The sequence below is a fragment of the Moschus berezovskii genome, chromosome 21 (assembly GCF_049115385.1).
Source record: "Moschus berezovskii isolate FMDL1 chromosome 21, NW_MosBer_1.0, whole genome shotgun sequence".
Taxonomy (NCBI): Eukaryota; Metazoa; Chordata; class Mammalia; order Artiodactyla; family Moschidae; genus Moschus; species Moschus berezovskii.
Genome location: NC_142480.1, coordinates 20,657,926 through 20,673,128, shown reverse-complemented (window position 1 = coordinate 20,673,128; position 15,203 = coordinate 20,657,926). Strand labels below are relative to the sequence as shown.

Below are 15,203 nucleotides of genomic sequence, written 5' to 3'. Positions count from 1 at the left end.
TTTAGTCGCTAAGTTTTGTCTGACTGTTTTGCTTCCCCATGGCCTATAGCCCAGCAGACTCCTCTGTGTATGAGATTCCTCAGGCAGGAATACTGGAATGGGTTTTCCTCCAAGGTATCTTCCTGACCGAGGGATTAAAACTGCATCTTCTGCATTGGCAGGTGGATACCTGCCTTCAGTTCAGTTCAGTTCAGTCGCTCAGTCGTGTCCGACTCTTTGCGACCCCATGAATCACAGCACGCCAGGCCTCCCTGTCCATCTCCAACTCCCGGAGTTCACTCAAACTCATATCCATCGAGTCGGTGATGCCATCCAGCCATATCATTTTCTGTCGTCCCCTTCTCCTCCTGCCCCCAATCCCTCCCAGCATCAGAGTCTCTTCCAGTGAGTCAACTCATCGCATGAGGTGGCCAAAGTATTGCAGTTTCAGCTTTAGCATCAGTCCTTCCAATGAACACCCAGGATTGATCTCCTTTAGAATGGACTGGTTGGCTCTCCTTGCAGTCCAAGGGACTCTCAAGAGTCTTCTCCAGCACCTAACCCTGCCTTAGATACCACTAAAAATTTAAAGTCTTTAATTATTAGGGATAGTTCCTAAAGGAAATAAAAATACAGGTAGTCTCTAAAGTAGGTGGTTCTGCTTATGATTTTTTAATTTCACAATGGTGTGAAACCATGGTGTGCATTCAGTAGAAACCTAAGTTTGATTTTCTTCAGGCTTGTAATATATGGTATGATACTCTCTCACAATGCTAGACAGTGGCAGTGAGCCACATATCCCAGTTGCATCACAATATTGAGGGTAAACAACCAAATTCACTAAAAATAATTATGTTTTTCATTTTTAGAACAATGTACAATAAATCACATGAGATATTAAACACTTTATTATAAAATAGGCTTGTGTCAGATGATTAGCCAACTAAATGTAAGTGTTCTGAGCATGTTTAAGGTAGCCTAGGCTAAGCTGTGATATTTGGTATGTTAGGTATATTAAATTGTTTTTGACTTATGGTATTTTTGATTTATGATGGATTTATTGGAACAGAACCCCATTATAAGTCAAGAAAGACCTCTGTATCAATCTGCTATAAAATAAAATGCTGCTTCTTAGTGTTGATTTGAATTTTTAGTTTCATTTAATATGAAAATCATTTAAATTTTAAATCATTTAATAAAATAAGTGATTTTCATATTAAATGAACGATGGTAGGAATACTATTATTAATGACATTGAGCTAAGACATGAATTAATAAGATATCATGCTCAGTTACGATTTAAAAAAAAGTATATTTCAGGGACTTCCCTGGTAGTGCAGTGCAAGGGGTGCTGGTTGGGGAGCTAATATTTCACAAGCCTCCTGGCCAAAAACCCAAAACATTAAAAAGAAACAGTATTGTAACCTGTTCAATAAAGACTGGTCCACATCTTTAAAAATGGTCCACATAAAAATTCTTTAAAAAAGTACATTTCAATAATGGCATACAATTTGTTTATTTTATTAATGTCCGACTCTTTGCGACCGCATGAATCACAGCACGCCAGGCCTCCCTGTCCATCACCAACTCCCGGAGTTCACTCAAACTCATGTCCATCGAGTCGGTGATGCCATCCAGCCATCTCATTCTCTGTCGTCGCTGTCTTCTCCAACCCGCAATCCCTCCCAGCATCAGACTCTTTTCCAGTGAGTCAACTCGTTGCACGAGGTGGCCAAAGTATTGGAGATTCAGCTTTAGCATCAGTCCTTCCGATGAACACCCAGGATTGATCTCCTTTAGAATGGACTGGTTTCACCTCCTTATCTTCAATATTAATCCATTAAGCATGTATTGAGTATATATGTTCTTAACATGTTAAATGACTTAAGTTGTTTCTCTTGACATTTACTATACTACATAAACTATAAGTTATTTTTGGGAAACTATTTTTGAGAAAGTAACAAAATTGACTTCTTTAAAGGACAGAATGAAATCACATTTTGTGAAGTTTTAGTGTCACAAAAATGTGTAATGTTGGATGTATAATTCAAAGTGTGGGAGGAAGTCCTGACGTTAGGAAGACCATAAGTACTCAGTAGTACTAAGCTTCTGGTTCCAAAAGTGGCATATTGTCACTATAGCAACTACCCTTGCTTATTTGGATTTGAAACCCAGGCAACGAATAATGGATAAGAGTATAACATCCAGATGGATATGTACCCTGGTGGGGTGATATGTGTGCCTGCTGATGGTCAAGTGTTTGTCCTGTTTCTCTTGTTAGGTTTATTATGATTTTTTTGTGAGATACCTTAATTCTTGTTAATGTGTTTTTGTGGAGAAAAACATTCAATATTCTTATGTTCTTCCTTTTCTAACATGCTGAAGTTAATGCTTTTTCCAGTTTGGTTATTAGGATATTAAATATATTTTTCCTCTTAACTTTCTCTGCATTGCCAAACAGTAGTTATAAAAATATAACTTATACTGAATCATTTGCAATTTCAATACAGAAAAAACCTGTGACACAAATTTTAATTACATTATGAAAAGATGTTCAAGGCTACCAGTAAACATGCAAGTTGTCTAAATTCAAACATTTTTTGAAAGAATTTTCTTTTTTTTTCTGAGCAGGGTATGAGTTTCAGACACTGCTGACTGGTAGAGATGATGTAACTTCCTTCCAGTTATCTATTTTAGCTGCATCCATAAGTTTACTTAGAGGCACAGGAGCCTCCTGGGAGATTAGAACTGAGAATTTAATTCTTCCTCTCCACCCTTGTCTGAGGGAATGGGATGGTTCCTAAAGAGGTCATATTACAGGAAAAAGAAACGAGGAAGTGAAGGACAATTGTCTTTAGGGTAGGAAAAGTCTGCACTGGTAAGCTGGATGCAGGACAAAGGACCAAGTCTTTTTTTTTTTTTTTTTCTGTTAATAGTCGCACCATGTTGTTGATGTCAGAACTGATCTTAACCAAGCCACTCACAAGTTGGTTGTGCAAGTTTGAACTGGAAGATCTGTATCAATGGAGAGATTGATAGCTCATATCCTAGAGGCGCTTATCCGCCTGCAGTGCAGGAAACCCCAGTTCTATTCATGGGTCGGGAAGATTCCCCTGGGGAAGGGATAGGCTGCCCATTCCAGTGTTCTTGGACTTCCCTGGTGGCTCAGATGGTAAAGAATACACCTACAATGTGGGAGACCTGGGTTTGATCCCTGGGTTCGGAAGATTCCCTGAAGGAGGGCATGGCGACCCACTCCAGTATTCTTGCCTGGGGAATCCCGGTGGACAGAGGAGCTTGGTGGGCTACTCTGTAGCAAAGAGTCTGACATGACTGAGTACATGCACATCCTAAAGGAGTCAGGAGCAAGAAGAGAAGAATTGGGTTCTCAGCAACATAATAGGTAGTGGGGAAGACTGTGGCTTACCAGAGGATGCTTTTCCCAATGGGAAACTGGGCTCTGTGTTTCCAGGTTTACTAATTTTTCAGGAGAAACTAAAATTCTAACTTTTGAAAAGATGAAATGGCTTGATTTTCAGCTTTCACACTAAAAATATTCTGTAGGGCAAACAACCAGATTCAAACAAAACCAGAAATCCAGCAGGATGCCGGATTACAACTTCTTAACCATATGTGTGGGCTGGAGCCATTTTGTGTTCCAAGAGCAGGGCCTACTAGCTAATTCCTGTGTTTCAGTTCCACCCCTAGAACTATTATATATATGTATATATGTATTTTCATTCATTTCTTTCAGAGTTTAAAGAAAAAAAGAGGTTTAACTTGAATGTCTTATTTTTATAGTATTACTATGTTCTTGCTTTTAATTCAAGAGATTGAATGTTTCCTTAGGTACCTTTTGTAATTAAAGACTGAATATTGCTATCTTTAATGCAAGTTGATAGAACCAATAGGTTCCTTGACTTCTAGTCAAGATCAGTAATTCTGATTTTAATTATCTTGGTTCGAGTTGTACAGCTTATATTGTGTATGGGCAGTATCCCACAGTTACTCCAAGGGTGCTGTCTCTAAGTAGTCATTTTAATTGGGTTCCTTTAGTTTCTTAACTAGCTTATGTAATGAGGGGATATTTTTTTCTTTTTCTTTTTTTAGAGATACTTTAGGGAGTTTTGAGGACATCCATATGCATACATTAGAACACACCTGAGCCTCACCAAACTAGATGGGGAACTAAAAACAGTAATTAATTGTTCCATGGAAGTGGAAGTGAAAGTTGCTCAGTCGTGTCTGACTCTTTGTGACCCCATGGACTATACAGTCCATGCAATCCTCCCGGCCAGAATACTGGAGTGGATAGCCGGATCTTCCCAACCCAGGGAATCGAATTCAGGTCTCCCACATTGTGGGTGGATTCTTTACCAGCTGAGCTACAGGAGAAGCCCGGTTGCTCCATAGTCTCTCCTTTTCAGCAGGCGTCCTTTGCTCTTTCCTTTTGCATGGGGCCCAGCTGCTGGCCCTTACTAGTTTATATGGTCTTCTAGTTCAAGTATCTACTTTCACTCGCAAGTTTGTTCTTTATCTCCAGTTGAAATTCGTGTGAAGATCTCACTGGGTTATTTTGGAAGATACTCCACAAAAAAGTTGATCATATTCCTCTTGATTGGCTTGCTTTAATGTGAAGTGTCCTGCTGCTGCTACTGCTGCTGCTAAGTCGCTTCAGTCGTGTCCGACTCTGTGCATCCCCATAGACGGCAGCCGACCAGGCTCCACCGTCCCTGTGATTCTCCAGGCAAGAACACTGGAGTGGGATGCCATTTCCTTCTCCAATGTGTGAAAGTGAAAAGTGAAAGTGAAGTCGCTCAGTCCTGTCCGACTAGTAGCGACCCCATGGACTGCAGCCCACCAGGCTTCTCTGTCCATGTGATTTTCTAGGCAAGAGTACTGGAGTGGCTTGCCATTGCCTTCTCCGGTGAAGTGTCCTGCCCTAGTCCAATTAGCTGAATTTAGGAGGATGGAGTAATGTGCGGAGTGTTTTAGACAGATGGATGTGGGGATTTGGTTGAAGAGAGGAAGGAACTTTGTTCAGAACAGGATGTGGGCCAGCATCTATCTGCTCATCTGCTCGATACCATGGCTCAGTAATAACTTTTGATCCAGAGATGCCTGGAACTCTGTATTGAACAAAATTGGTCTAAGCTGTCAACAGATCTTTTAAACAGCTGTTGAAAAGTGTTTGGACAGTCTTTTTGCCTTTCCTTACTGCTTGAATATACATCAGACTTCCAGGTTATATTGGTTGAGTAGCTACGAGACTCTGCCATGAAGAAATACATTCTTAATGTTCAATTACGGCAAGATTCTCATCACAGAATGTAATATCTAACCTTTGGAAAAATCTGTTAAGCCTTTTAAGTGCTGAAAAGGCAAAATGAAGTAAGTATTTTCATGTAGTAAACTTTAATTGGAGTGTTGCTTTGTTCTAGGATAAAGAAGTTTCACTTGATTTGCCAACTCTGATTAGTTTTGGAGGGTGAGGAGTACTGTATTGAGATGGATTTTGGAATTTGAGATTGTTCCCTTGTGTTACTGGGCTGAGTGCCATGTTTGATTTGTGATGTCTGCCATAGTTGGAAAGAATTGTTGACCTGAGTGACCTGTGTTTTATTCGTAGTTTGGGTTAATTATTGTTTAATCTATTAGTGTTTGTTTTCTATCTGCTTTTTGTTGTACCTATATACTTTTTGGTAGGTAGTATTCACATCAATTCTCCATATTGTGAGTAACAGCAGATCACTTAAGTCTTAAGTTTTATAAGTAAATTTTTCCATATTAAGAATTTTTTATGGCGAAAGTGATGTTAAGTAAATTTCTAAATATTAAAATTTATTAGCTCCTAACTGCATTTTCTAGGAATGTGAACTACTTCTGCACTTATACTGTATATAAAGGGCAGGCTCATACTTTTGTACCACAACGAAAGTATAAGTTTCCTTCACTTACACAGTTTTTTCCATGGTATTCAGTTTATATATATGAGTATTCTCTCATCTCTTAAATCTAGCCTTTAAGTGAGAATTTTCTAGTAGAAATTAATTACTTTTTTTCCTGAGAGTAATACGTGAACATGTCAACAAAAAAAAGGTAGTACAACAGTACTTTTGATGTAAAGCAACAGTTTCTATTCTTTGCCGCTAGTTGTTAGGCCTACCGCCATAAACAAACATTTGAACTAATTTATTGTTTTTTCTTTCAGTTCAGTTCAGTCGCTCAGTCGTGTCCGACTCTTTGCGACCCCATGAATCTAGGAAACTTTAAATTATTATGCTTTTACCTACACTCTTTGGTTGATTAAACACCATCTATTTCCTCTACTTTATAAAAGATGAAGATTTAGTTCAGTTCCTTTTCCCTCCCCCAATTCCTACCAGTGTTTGGTAGTTAATTGTAATTTTAAGTTTTTTTTGTGTGTGTGTGTTTATATGCACATACAGTTACATATATATTTATTGAGGTAACATTGACTTATAACATTATAATATGTTGTAATATTGGTTTATAATATGTGTACAATGTAATAAATTGACAACTTTATGCATAGCAAAGTGCTTACTACCAAAAAGTTTCATTTCCATTCATCACCATATACCCTCTTTATCCATTTTGTTTTCTCCCCACTCCCCTTTCCCTCTGGTAACCACCAATCTGTTCTCTGTATCTATATGTGTGTGTGTTCTGTTTATTTTTAAAAATATTCCACATGTGAGTGAAATCATACAGTATTTGTCTTTTTTTGTCTGATTTGTTCATTTGGCATAACGCCTTCAGGTTCCCTCCATGTTGTATCAGATGGCAAAATTTAATCTTTGTTTAATGTCTTGGTTCTTATATTAATCACCTTTTATTGCACAGCAGTCACATTCTTTTGTGTGCAAGAGAGTGAATTGTGACAGATTAGGTAACTTTTCACTTTCATGCATTGGAGAAGGAAATAGCAACCCACTCCAGTGTTCTTGCCTGGAGAATCCCAGGGATGGGGGAGCCTGGTGGGCTGCCATCTATGGGGTCGCACAGAGTTGGACACGACTGAAGCGACTTAGCAGCAGCAGCAGCAGCAGCAGCAGCAGCAGCAGATATTTACTTCTTGGCCAGAAGAACTTGGGAAGAAGTGACAATGCACCAGTTCTGAGCCTAGACCTTATGAGCTATTAAATGTTTCCACTTTCCACTCTGGGAGTTTCCAATCTTTGCATAATAAAACAGGTCCCAGGCATCTGCTGGTCACTGTAGAGCCCTAGATAGAAACACATGGAAAAGATGTCAACTTAATCTACAGCCTGAAACAGAACTGCCCCAATTGACTTAAATAGTTTATTTTTCTAAGTGAAAAATATATGCTTATTTTTGTCTGTTATTGAGATTTTGTGTTTGCTTGTTTTGCCTGGAAAGGATGATTAATTTAAAAATGGGTACCTCAGAGTGGGGTGCAGCTATAACAGAAACTTCAGTTACATACCATTGGCTTTGAAACTGGTTGGTAGTTAGCAAGGAAACCACTATAGGAGGCTGGGAAAATGGTGAATTGTGTTATGTAGTAGCAAAACTTTTGATAAAACTATTGTCTGTGGTTATCATGGAAGGCAGTTTAACTAATGAAGTTGCAGTTTTGGACAAGGAAATTTGTTGGCCGAAAGTTGAAATAATGTGCTAGTTGAAACCATTGGCCGCACAGGATAAGGTACTACAAAAATAATTCGGTCTACCACATCTGACCTCTTGGTGATAATCATTCATGTCCCTCCCAGTCCAGTGACCTAGTTCTTCATCTTAATGTGCATGTGTGATGGAACATGCCAGCTGTCAAGCTTTCCTTTAGTGTGGGTGGATAGAAAGCCGACTGTCAGGCTGCTGATATTCCAAATGCCACAAAGAGGAAGGCCTGCCTCTGGCTCACTAAAACTGAAGCTTAATTTTTCTGTTGATGTTTTCCCCTTCCTCCTTTTTTTATTTCCTTTTTAAAAAAAGAGGGCTATCATTAGTAAGGATGCTATTTGCTGAAACCAGTAAACCTGAAAATTCAATGGCTTAACAAAAAAGCATTTTAGTTTTTTACTTCTTTAGTTGTCCAATGAGGGTCTTCTAAGCAGGCAACTTTCCTTCCTGTGATTTAGTGTACTGAATTTCTTTTTTTATTGTTATTTTAATTTTTATTGGAGGCTAATTATTTTACAATATTATATTGGTTGGTTTTGCCATACACTGACATGAATCCACCCCAGGTGTACATGAGTTCCCCCTCCCGAACCCCCCTCCCACATCCCTCCTCCCCTTATCCTCCTTCTGGGTCATCCCCGCATACCAGCCCCGAGCATCCTGTAACATGCATTGACCCTGAACTGTCGATTTGTTTCACATATGATAATATACATGTTTCAATGCCATTCTCCCAAACCATCCCACCCTCACCCTCTCCCACAGAGTCCAAAAGACTGTTCTATACATCTGTGTTTCTTTTGCTGTCTCGTATACAGGGTTATCATTTCCATCTTTCTAAATTCCATATATATGCGTTAGTATATTATATTGGTGTTTTTCTTTCTGGCTTACTTCACTCTGTATAATAGGCTCCAGTTTCATCCACCTCATTAGAACTGGTTCAAATGCATTCTTTTTAATGGCTGAGTAATACTCCATTGTGTATATGTACCAAAGCTTTCTTATCCATTCGTCTGCAGATGGACATCTAGGTTGCTTCCATGTCCTGGCTATTATAAACAGTGCTGCAGTGAACATTGGAGTACATGTGTCTCTTTCAATTCTGGTTTCCTCGGTGTGTATGCCCAGGAGTGCGATTGCTGGATCATATGGCAGTTCTATTTCCAGTTTTTTGAGGAATCTCCACACTGTTCTCCGTAGTGGCTGTACTAGTTTGCATTCCCACCAACAGTGTAAGAGGGTTCCTTTCTCTCCAAACCCTCACCAGCATTTATTGCATGTAGACTTTTGGATAGCAGCCATTCTGACTGGTGTGAAATGGTATCTCATTGTGTACTGAATTTCTTTTGTGATTCTGCTATCCTTAAAATTCCTTGTGGTTCTCTGTCTCCTTCTAGAGGAAGGGAAGGAGAGAATAGAGAAGACACTTCATTGCCTGGCAAGGAAATGACCCATTACTTCTATTTCATTCCATTGGCTAAAACTAGTCATATGGTAGTACCTAGGTATAAGAGGGGTCTGAGGAGGGTGGGTGGTTTGGCTAAGCAGTTCCTTCTTAGAGCCAACTCTGTCTTACAGAAGGAGGTGTGTTGATTTAGGTTGATAGTTGACCATCTTTGCCACAAAGGAGAGTTATCCTCTTGTTATTTTTGGTTAGGGATAAGTAATAGGCTTCCGTGTATGCTTTGTGGGTAGAGATGGAAGAGGAAGGTAGATGTGGAGTGTTTGACTGGGTACAGTTTTTCTATATTCAGGTCTTCTGGTTGTCTCTGTCCTTGGCTACTCCCTTCTTTAATAACCCTTTGAGACAGCTCCTCAGGTATTCCTGAGCCTAGAATCCCTCTGGGGTTCCAGGGGGCGGGTTGGCTTTCATCTCAGTTGCAGCTTCCTCCTATTACAGTCTGTTCTGTTTAATTTGTTAATATACTGCTGTCTTTGTCTTTCAGAAATTCACTGAAATCTCTTGCTGGCCAATGATCAACTCTTTCCAGGCTGAGTTTTCTTAACTGTTATACAGGTGAAGTATCTGTACATTGTTTTTTATTTTAAATTTTAGAAATCAGGTGTAGTAAATATAGAATATTTTCAATTAGTGCCTCTAACAGAATTTCAAGTATTTTTTAACACCTGTTACTTAATGAAGATGCTTTACGTCCATCATCTGCTGAGCACTTTTCCAGACTCTGGAGGACATGAAAAAAGGTATAATGTATAACACTGTAAGTGTCAAGTCCCTCCTCAGCCTGTCCACTCCCAGCTTACTTTTTCAAAGACACTGATTCTGTCATGGTACTTCTTTAGAAATATTTGGGGCTTTTTCCTCACTTATCTTTCCCTCTGTAAACCCTACCTGGCTTTTAGTTCCCTCTCTCACGGTACATGCGCCTCAAGTAAGAACTATTCAGTTCATTGTGTCAGCAACATGCCATGTCATTTCTCACATCTGTGCCTTTGTACATACATGTAGTGTCTACTTTCCAGAGTTACTCACCCTTTCATATTTGAGTCCTGCTTGAACAAATGCTGAATTCAAGTTTCAGTTTTTTTCAAATAAATGAATATTCATTAATTTAAACCCTGAGTTGTTTAGACACATGCTGTTCAAAGTGCATTCTGTAAATTCTTTTCCCATATAGGTTATTGCAGAATATTGAGCAGAATAACCAAATCACCTTGCTAAACACCTGCAACTAACACAACATTGTTAATCAACTATGCTCCAATATAAAATAACAATTTAAAAACAAAATGAAAAAACCCAAAGTGTAGAAACTTTTATAGGAACTTGACAGATAAATTATATGCCTGTCAAATTTATAATGAAATTTGGTTTCTATTTTACATGTTTAAAAAATTCTGGTAATTCATTTAAATTTCATTTTATAAAAGGCTTGGTCCACAAAGGATTAGACAAATTTTAAAAATGGCATTTTACCACAGATAGTTCAAGAGCATTTACTGGGGCTACCTTAGTGGCTCAGTGGTAAAGAATCCACCTGCCAGTGTAGGAGACTGTTTCAGTCCCTGGTCCTGGAAGATCACACATGCGACAGAGCATCTAAACCCATGAGTCACAACTATTGAGCCATATGCTGCCGCTGCTGTAGCTTGTGCCGAGAGCCTGTGCTAGTGCATTGCAACTAGAGAGTAGCCCCCATTTGCCACAATTAGAGAAACAAAAAAGAAGCACTTATTTATTTTAAGCATCTTGTGGGATCTTAGTTTCCCCACCAGGAACTGAACCCAGGTCATGGCAGTGAAAGTGCTGTGGACCACCAGGGAATTTCCAAGAAGCGCTAATTTAGACTTCAAAGATTATGAGTATTTAGCAATGAAGAGATTAGAAGAGGATTTCAGAAAGGAGATGAGATCTCTTTTTGAAAGGTGACTGGGATTCGGATAGTTATAAAGCACTGTGGCATTTCCAGCAGGAATCACGGGGTTTTGGATTACAAATGAAGGAGAGTTGTGCTATTAGTAATATAATCTGTGGTGATGAAGAAGAGAGTCCTAGCAGAGTATATGAGACTGGTTTTAATCACACAGACTCCTAAGTTGGTAAGTTTGGAACTCATGGCTTCAGTAAGGGAATTTGTATTTATTCTTTTGGTGGAAATGGCTGCATCTGAAGAGAAACCTTAGCATCTTACTTGACTCTGCTCTGATTATATTTCAGGACTATCATGAAGATGCATTGAAAGTTACACAGCACTGGAGTATTGTGATATCCCTTTCAGTTGGTAATCTTCCTGTCATGAAAGTTGCTTGCCAGCTTTACTTTTGAATGAACACAGTAAATACCAAGGTGAAAATATCAATGAAAAACATCTACTCTCCATACTATGTATATTTCCCTGTATGTTCTGAACCTGCTTATAGCCGCCTACCACAGTAGTCTGTATTTTCTGTTTGCCAAACTTTTAAAAGTCTTAGTTAAAATCATCTATTTTTTCTACTGTTCTACCTTGACTTTCCCTTCAGCTCTTGCTTCTCAGGACTGAGATATGGAAATATCCTTCTGTGCTTTACCACACAGTTCCTTTGTCAGGAATTCCAGGATTTCCTCAGGTTTGCAAGTATGTATTTTATTTTTTCCTTAATTCCAACACTGACTGTTTCATTTTATGTTTTCCTACTTCTGTAATTAGAGTTGACTCTTTTAAAGTTTTTATTTATTTTTTACTTGAAATATAGTTGACATACAATATTATCTTAGTTTTAAGAGAAAACAGTGATTTGACATTTATATACATTATGGGCTTCCCCAGTGGCTCACATGGTAAAGAATCTGCCTGCAATGCAGGAGGCCTGGGTTTGATCCCTGGGTAGGGAAGATCTCCTGGAGAAGGAAATGTCAACCTTCTCCAGCATTCTTGCCTGGAAAATTCCAAGGACAGAGTAGCCTGGCAGGCTACAGTCCTTGGGATTGCAAAGAGTCAGACATGACCGAGCAACTAACACACACATACATTATGAATTGATTACAACTATAGGTTTTTTAACTACATGTCACCATACATATTTATTACAGTATTATCAACTGTGTTGCTTGTGGTGAACATTCAGTTCAGTTCAGTTGCTCAGTTGTGTCTGACTCTTAGCGACCCCACGAATCGCAGCATGCCAGGCCTCTCTGTCCATCACCAACTCCTGGAGTTCACTGAAACTCATGTCCGTCGAGTCGGTGATGCCATCCAGCCATCTCATCCTCTGTCGTCCCCTTCTCCTCCTGCTCCCAATCCCTCCCAGCATCAGGGTCTTTTCCAATCAGTCAACTCTTCGCATGAGGTGGCCAAAGTATTAGAGTTTCAGCTTTAACATCAGTCCTTCCAGTGAACACCCAGGACTGATCTCCTTTAGGATGGACTGGTTGGACCTCCTTGCAGTCCAAGGGACTTGAGAGTCTTCTCCAATACCACAGTTCAAAAGCATCAATTCTTTGGCTCTCAGCTTTCTTCACAGTCCAACTCTCGCATCCATACATGACCACTGGGAAAACCATAACCTTGACTAGACGGACCTTTGTTGGCAAAGTAATGTCTCTGTTTTTTAATATGCTGTCTAGGTTGGTCATAACTTTCCTTCCAAGGAGTAAGCGTCTTTTATTTTCATGGCTGCAATCACCATCTGCAGTGATTTTGGAGCCCAGAAAAATAAAGTCTGACATTGTTTCCCCATCTATTTCCCATGAAGTGATGGGACCAGATGCCATGGTCTTTGTTTTCTGAATGTTGAGCTTCAAGCCAACTTTTTCACTCTCCTCTTTCACTTTCATCAAGAGGCTTTTTAGTTCCTCTTCACTTTCTGCCATAAGGGTGGTGTCATCTGCATATATGAGGTTATTGATATTTCTCCCAGCAGTCTTGATTCCAGCTTGTGCTTCTTCCAGCCCAGCGTTCCTCATGATGTACTCTGCATATAAGTTAAATAAGCAGGGTGACGATATACAGCCTTGACGTATTCCTTTGCCTATTTGAAACCAGTCTGTTGTTCCATGTCCAGTTCTAACTGTTGCTTCCTGACCTGCATACAGGTTTCTCAAGAGGCAGGTCAGGTGGTCTGGTATTCCCATCTCTTTCAGAATTTCCCACAGTTTATTGTGATCCACACAGTCAAAGGCTTGGGCATAGTCAATAAAGCAGAAATAGATGTTTTTCTGGAACTCTCTTGCTTTTTCGATGATCCATCGGATGTTGGCAATTTGATCTCTGGTTCCTCTGCCTCTTCTAAAACCGGCTTGAACATCTGGAAGTTCATGGTTCACGTATTGCTGAAGTCTGGCTTGGAGAATTTTGAGCATTACTTTACTAGTATGTGAGATGAGTGCAATTGAGCGGTAGTTTGAGCATTCTTTGCATTGCCTTTCTTTGGGATTGGGATGAAAACTGACCTTTTCCAGTCCTGTGGCCACTGCTGAGTTTTCCAAATTTGCTGGCATATTGTGGTGAACATTACGTCTTGGTTACTCATTTGTTTTATAGCTGGAGGTTTGTACTTCTGAATCCCCTTTACCTATTTTACCCAACCCCCACCCAGTTCCCCTCTGGTATCCACCAGTTTGTTATGTGTTTCTCTGACTCTATTTCTCTTTTGTTTTCCTTTGTCTTGTTTTGTAGAGCCCATATATGCCAGGAGCCAGCACGCGAGATCCCACCCATGACAAGGTCATGAGGACAAGACCTGACAAGCAAGGCAGATCAGGACTTCAGGGATTTCAAAAAGCTGCCCTGGCGCTCACCTTAAAGATGATGTATGTCTTTCTGATGCTTATCTTTCTGACTGCTGTCTTTCTGACTGCTCCTTAATTTCTGTGACACAGGCAGAAGGCCTTCCCCGATCTCTTTCCAAATAAAATCAACTTGTTTATGCCCTTGGCACTAATGCACATGACTGCTCACAACACCTTAATGATAAATAGCATAAAGAACCTGATCACACAAAAAGCCCTAATAGGTAGAGCCCTTCGGGGGGGTGAAGAAGCCCTATTAGAGAATATATAAAAAATATTATTCTAGAAGTTGTTACAGAATCGACCTTTGCTAGCTGTTTTCTGCTCTTGATGTAGAAATTATTGTTACTATAGTTGGAATTTAGAATAATAAGAGTTTAGCCCTAATGTAGAAACCATAAGACAATCGTAAATATTTAACCAGGAATGCGAGGCAGAGGCTGCCTCACCGGAGCCGCAGAGTCTGTGTGTAGTAACTAAAAAGAACTGACCATTGTGTTAAATTCAACCTGTTGAACTTTTATAACTTTTCTGTTTTCTGTTTAGCACAAGGCAAGCGGGAAAATAAGAATAGCTTACAAAAAACAGCTTTGCATTCACCTACCATGTAAGAAAAGGTCATGAGATGTTAATAGGTCTCAAGGCCAGAAGATAATGTATTAATATCTGCTATAAAAAAGACTCTCGTAAACAGAGAAGTATGCGGAAAGCATTCTGGTTTTGTAAAGGGCAAACTGACGTCATGTTAAGCTGACTTTGCTCACTCCCCTTTAGCACTGTACTAGTTTAGGGTATATAAACACTGATATAGAAAAAATAAATTAGTCTTGATTCAGCACTCAACCAAGACTCGACTCACTTTGTTTTCTTCCTTTTCTCGCTGACGCCGCTCATCCTGAGGGTATCCCTGGACTCAACCGAAGCGGGACTTCGGTACATATATAAGTGAAAATGCATGGTATTTGTGATTTCTCTGACTTATTTCACTTAGCATAAGACTCTGTAAGACCATCCATGTGAAGGTTTGTCTTCCCAGTTCTAGTGCTCCAACCTAGGGAGCCTGACAAGGGGCTCAGACGCCTTACTCTCCAGGGTTAATGTCTGCGGTTGTGATACCCCTCCTAGTTGTGGGTTGCTGCACTAGGATGTGGGTTCTGTGCCCCTCCTACTCATTTTCTATTATATCTTTAATTGTAGAAAAGGTATTCTGCTAGTCTTTAAGTCATTTTCAGAGATAGTTATTCTATATGTAGTTCTATGTGTGTGTCCGTTGGAGAAGACGAGCTTGGGATCTTCTTACTCTGTCCACCATTTTGATCTTCTA

The 15,203-nt window shown here is 39.6% G+C and overlaps 1 protein-coding gene across 1 annotated transcript in view; it reads left to right on the top strand.

Annotated features, from left to right (window-relative positions):
• The window catches only part of LOC148774510 (uncharacterized), a 19,419-nt gene extending 4,294 nt beyond the window's left edge, over positions 1-15,125 (top strand). Inside the window, exon 2 of the mRNA XM_088829706.1 lies at positions 13,767-15,125. Coding sequence (XP_088685832.1) covers positions 13,767-13,955 — 189 coding nt within the window. The 3' untranslated portion in view covers positions 13,956-15,125. The remainder of the gene's footprint in view (positions 1-13,766) is intronic.
• Positions 15,126-15,203: the final 78 nt, after the last annotated feature.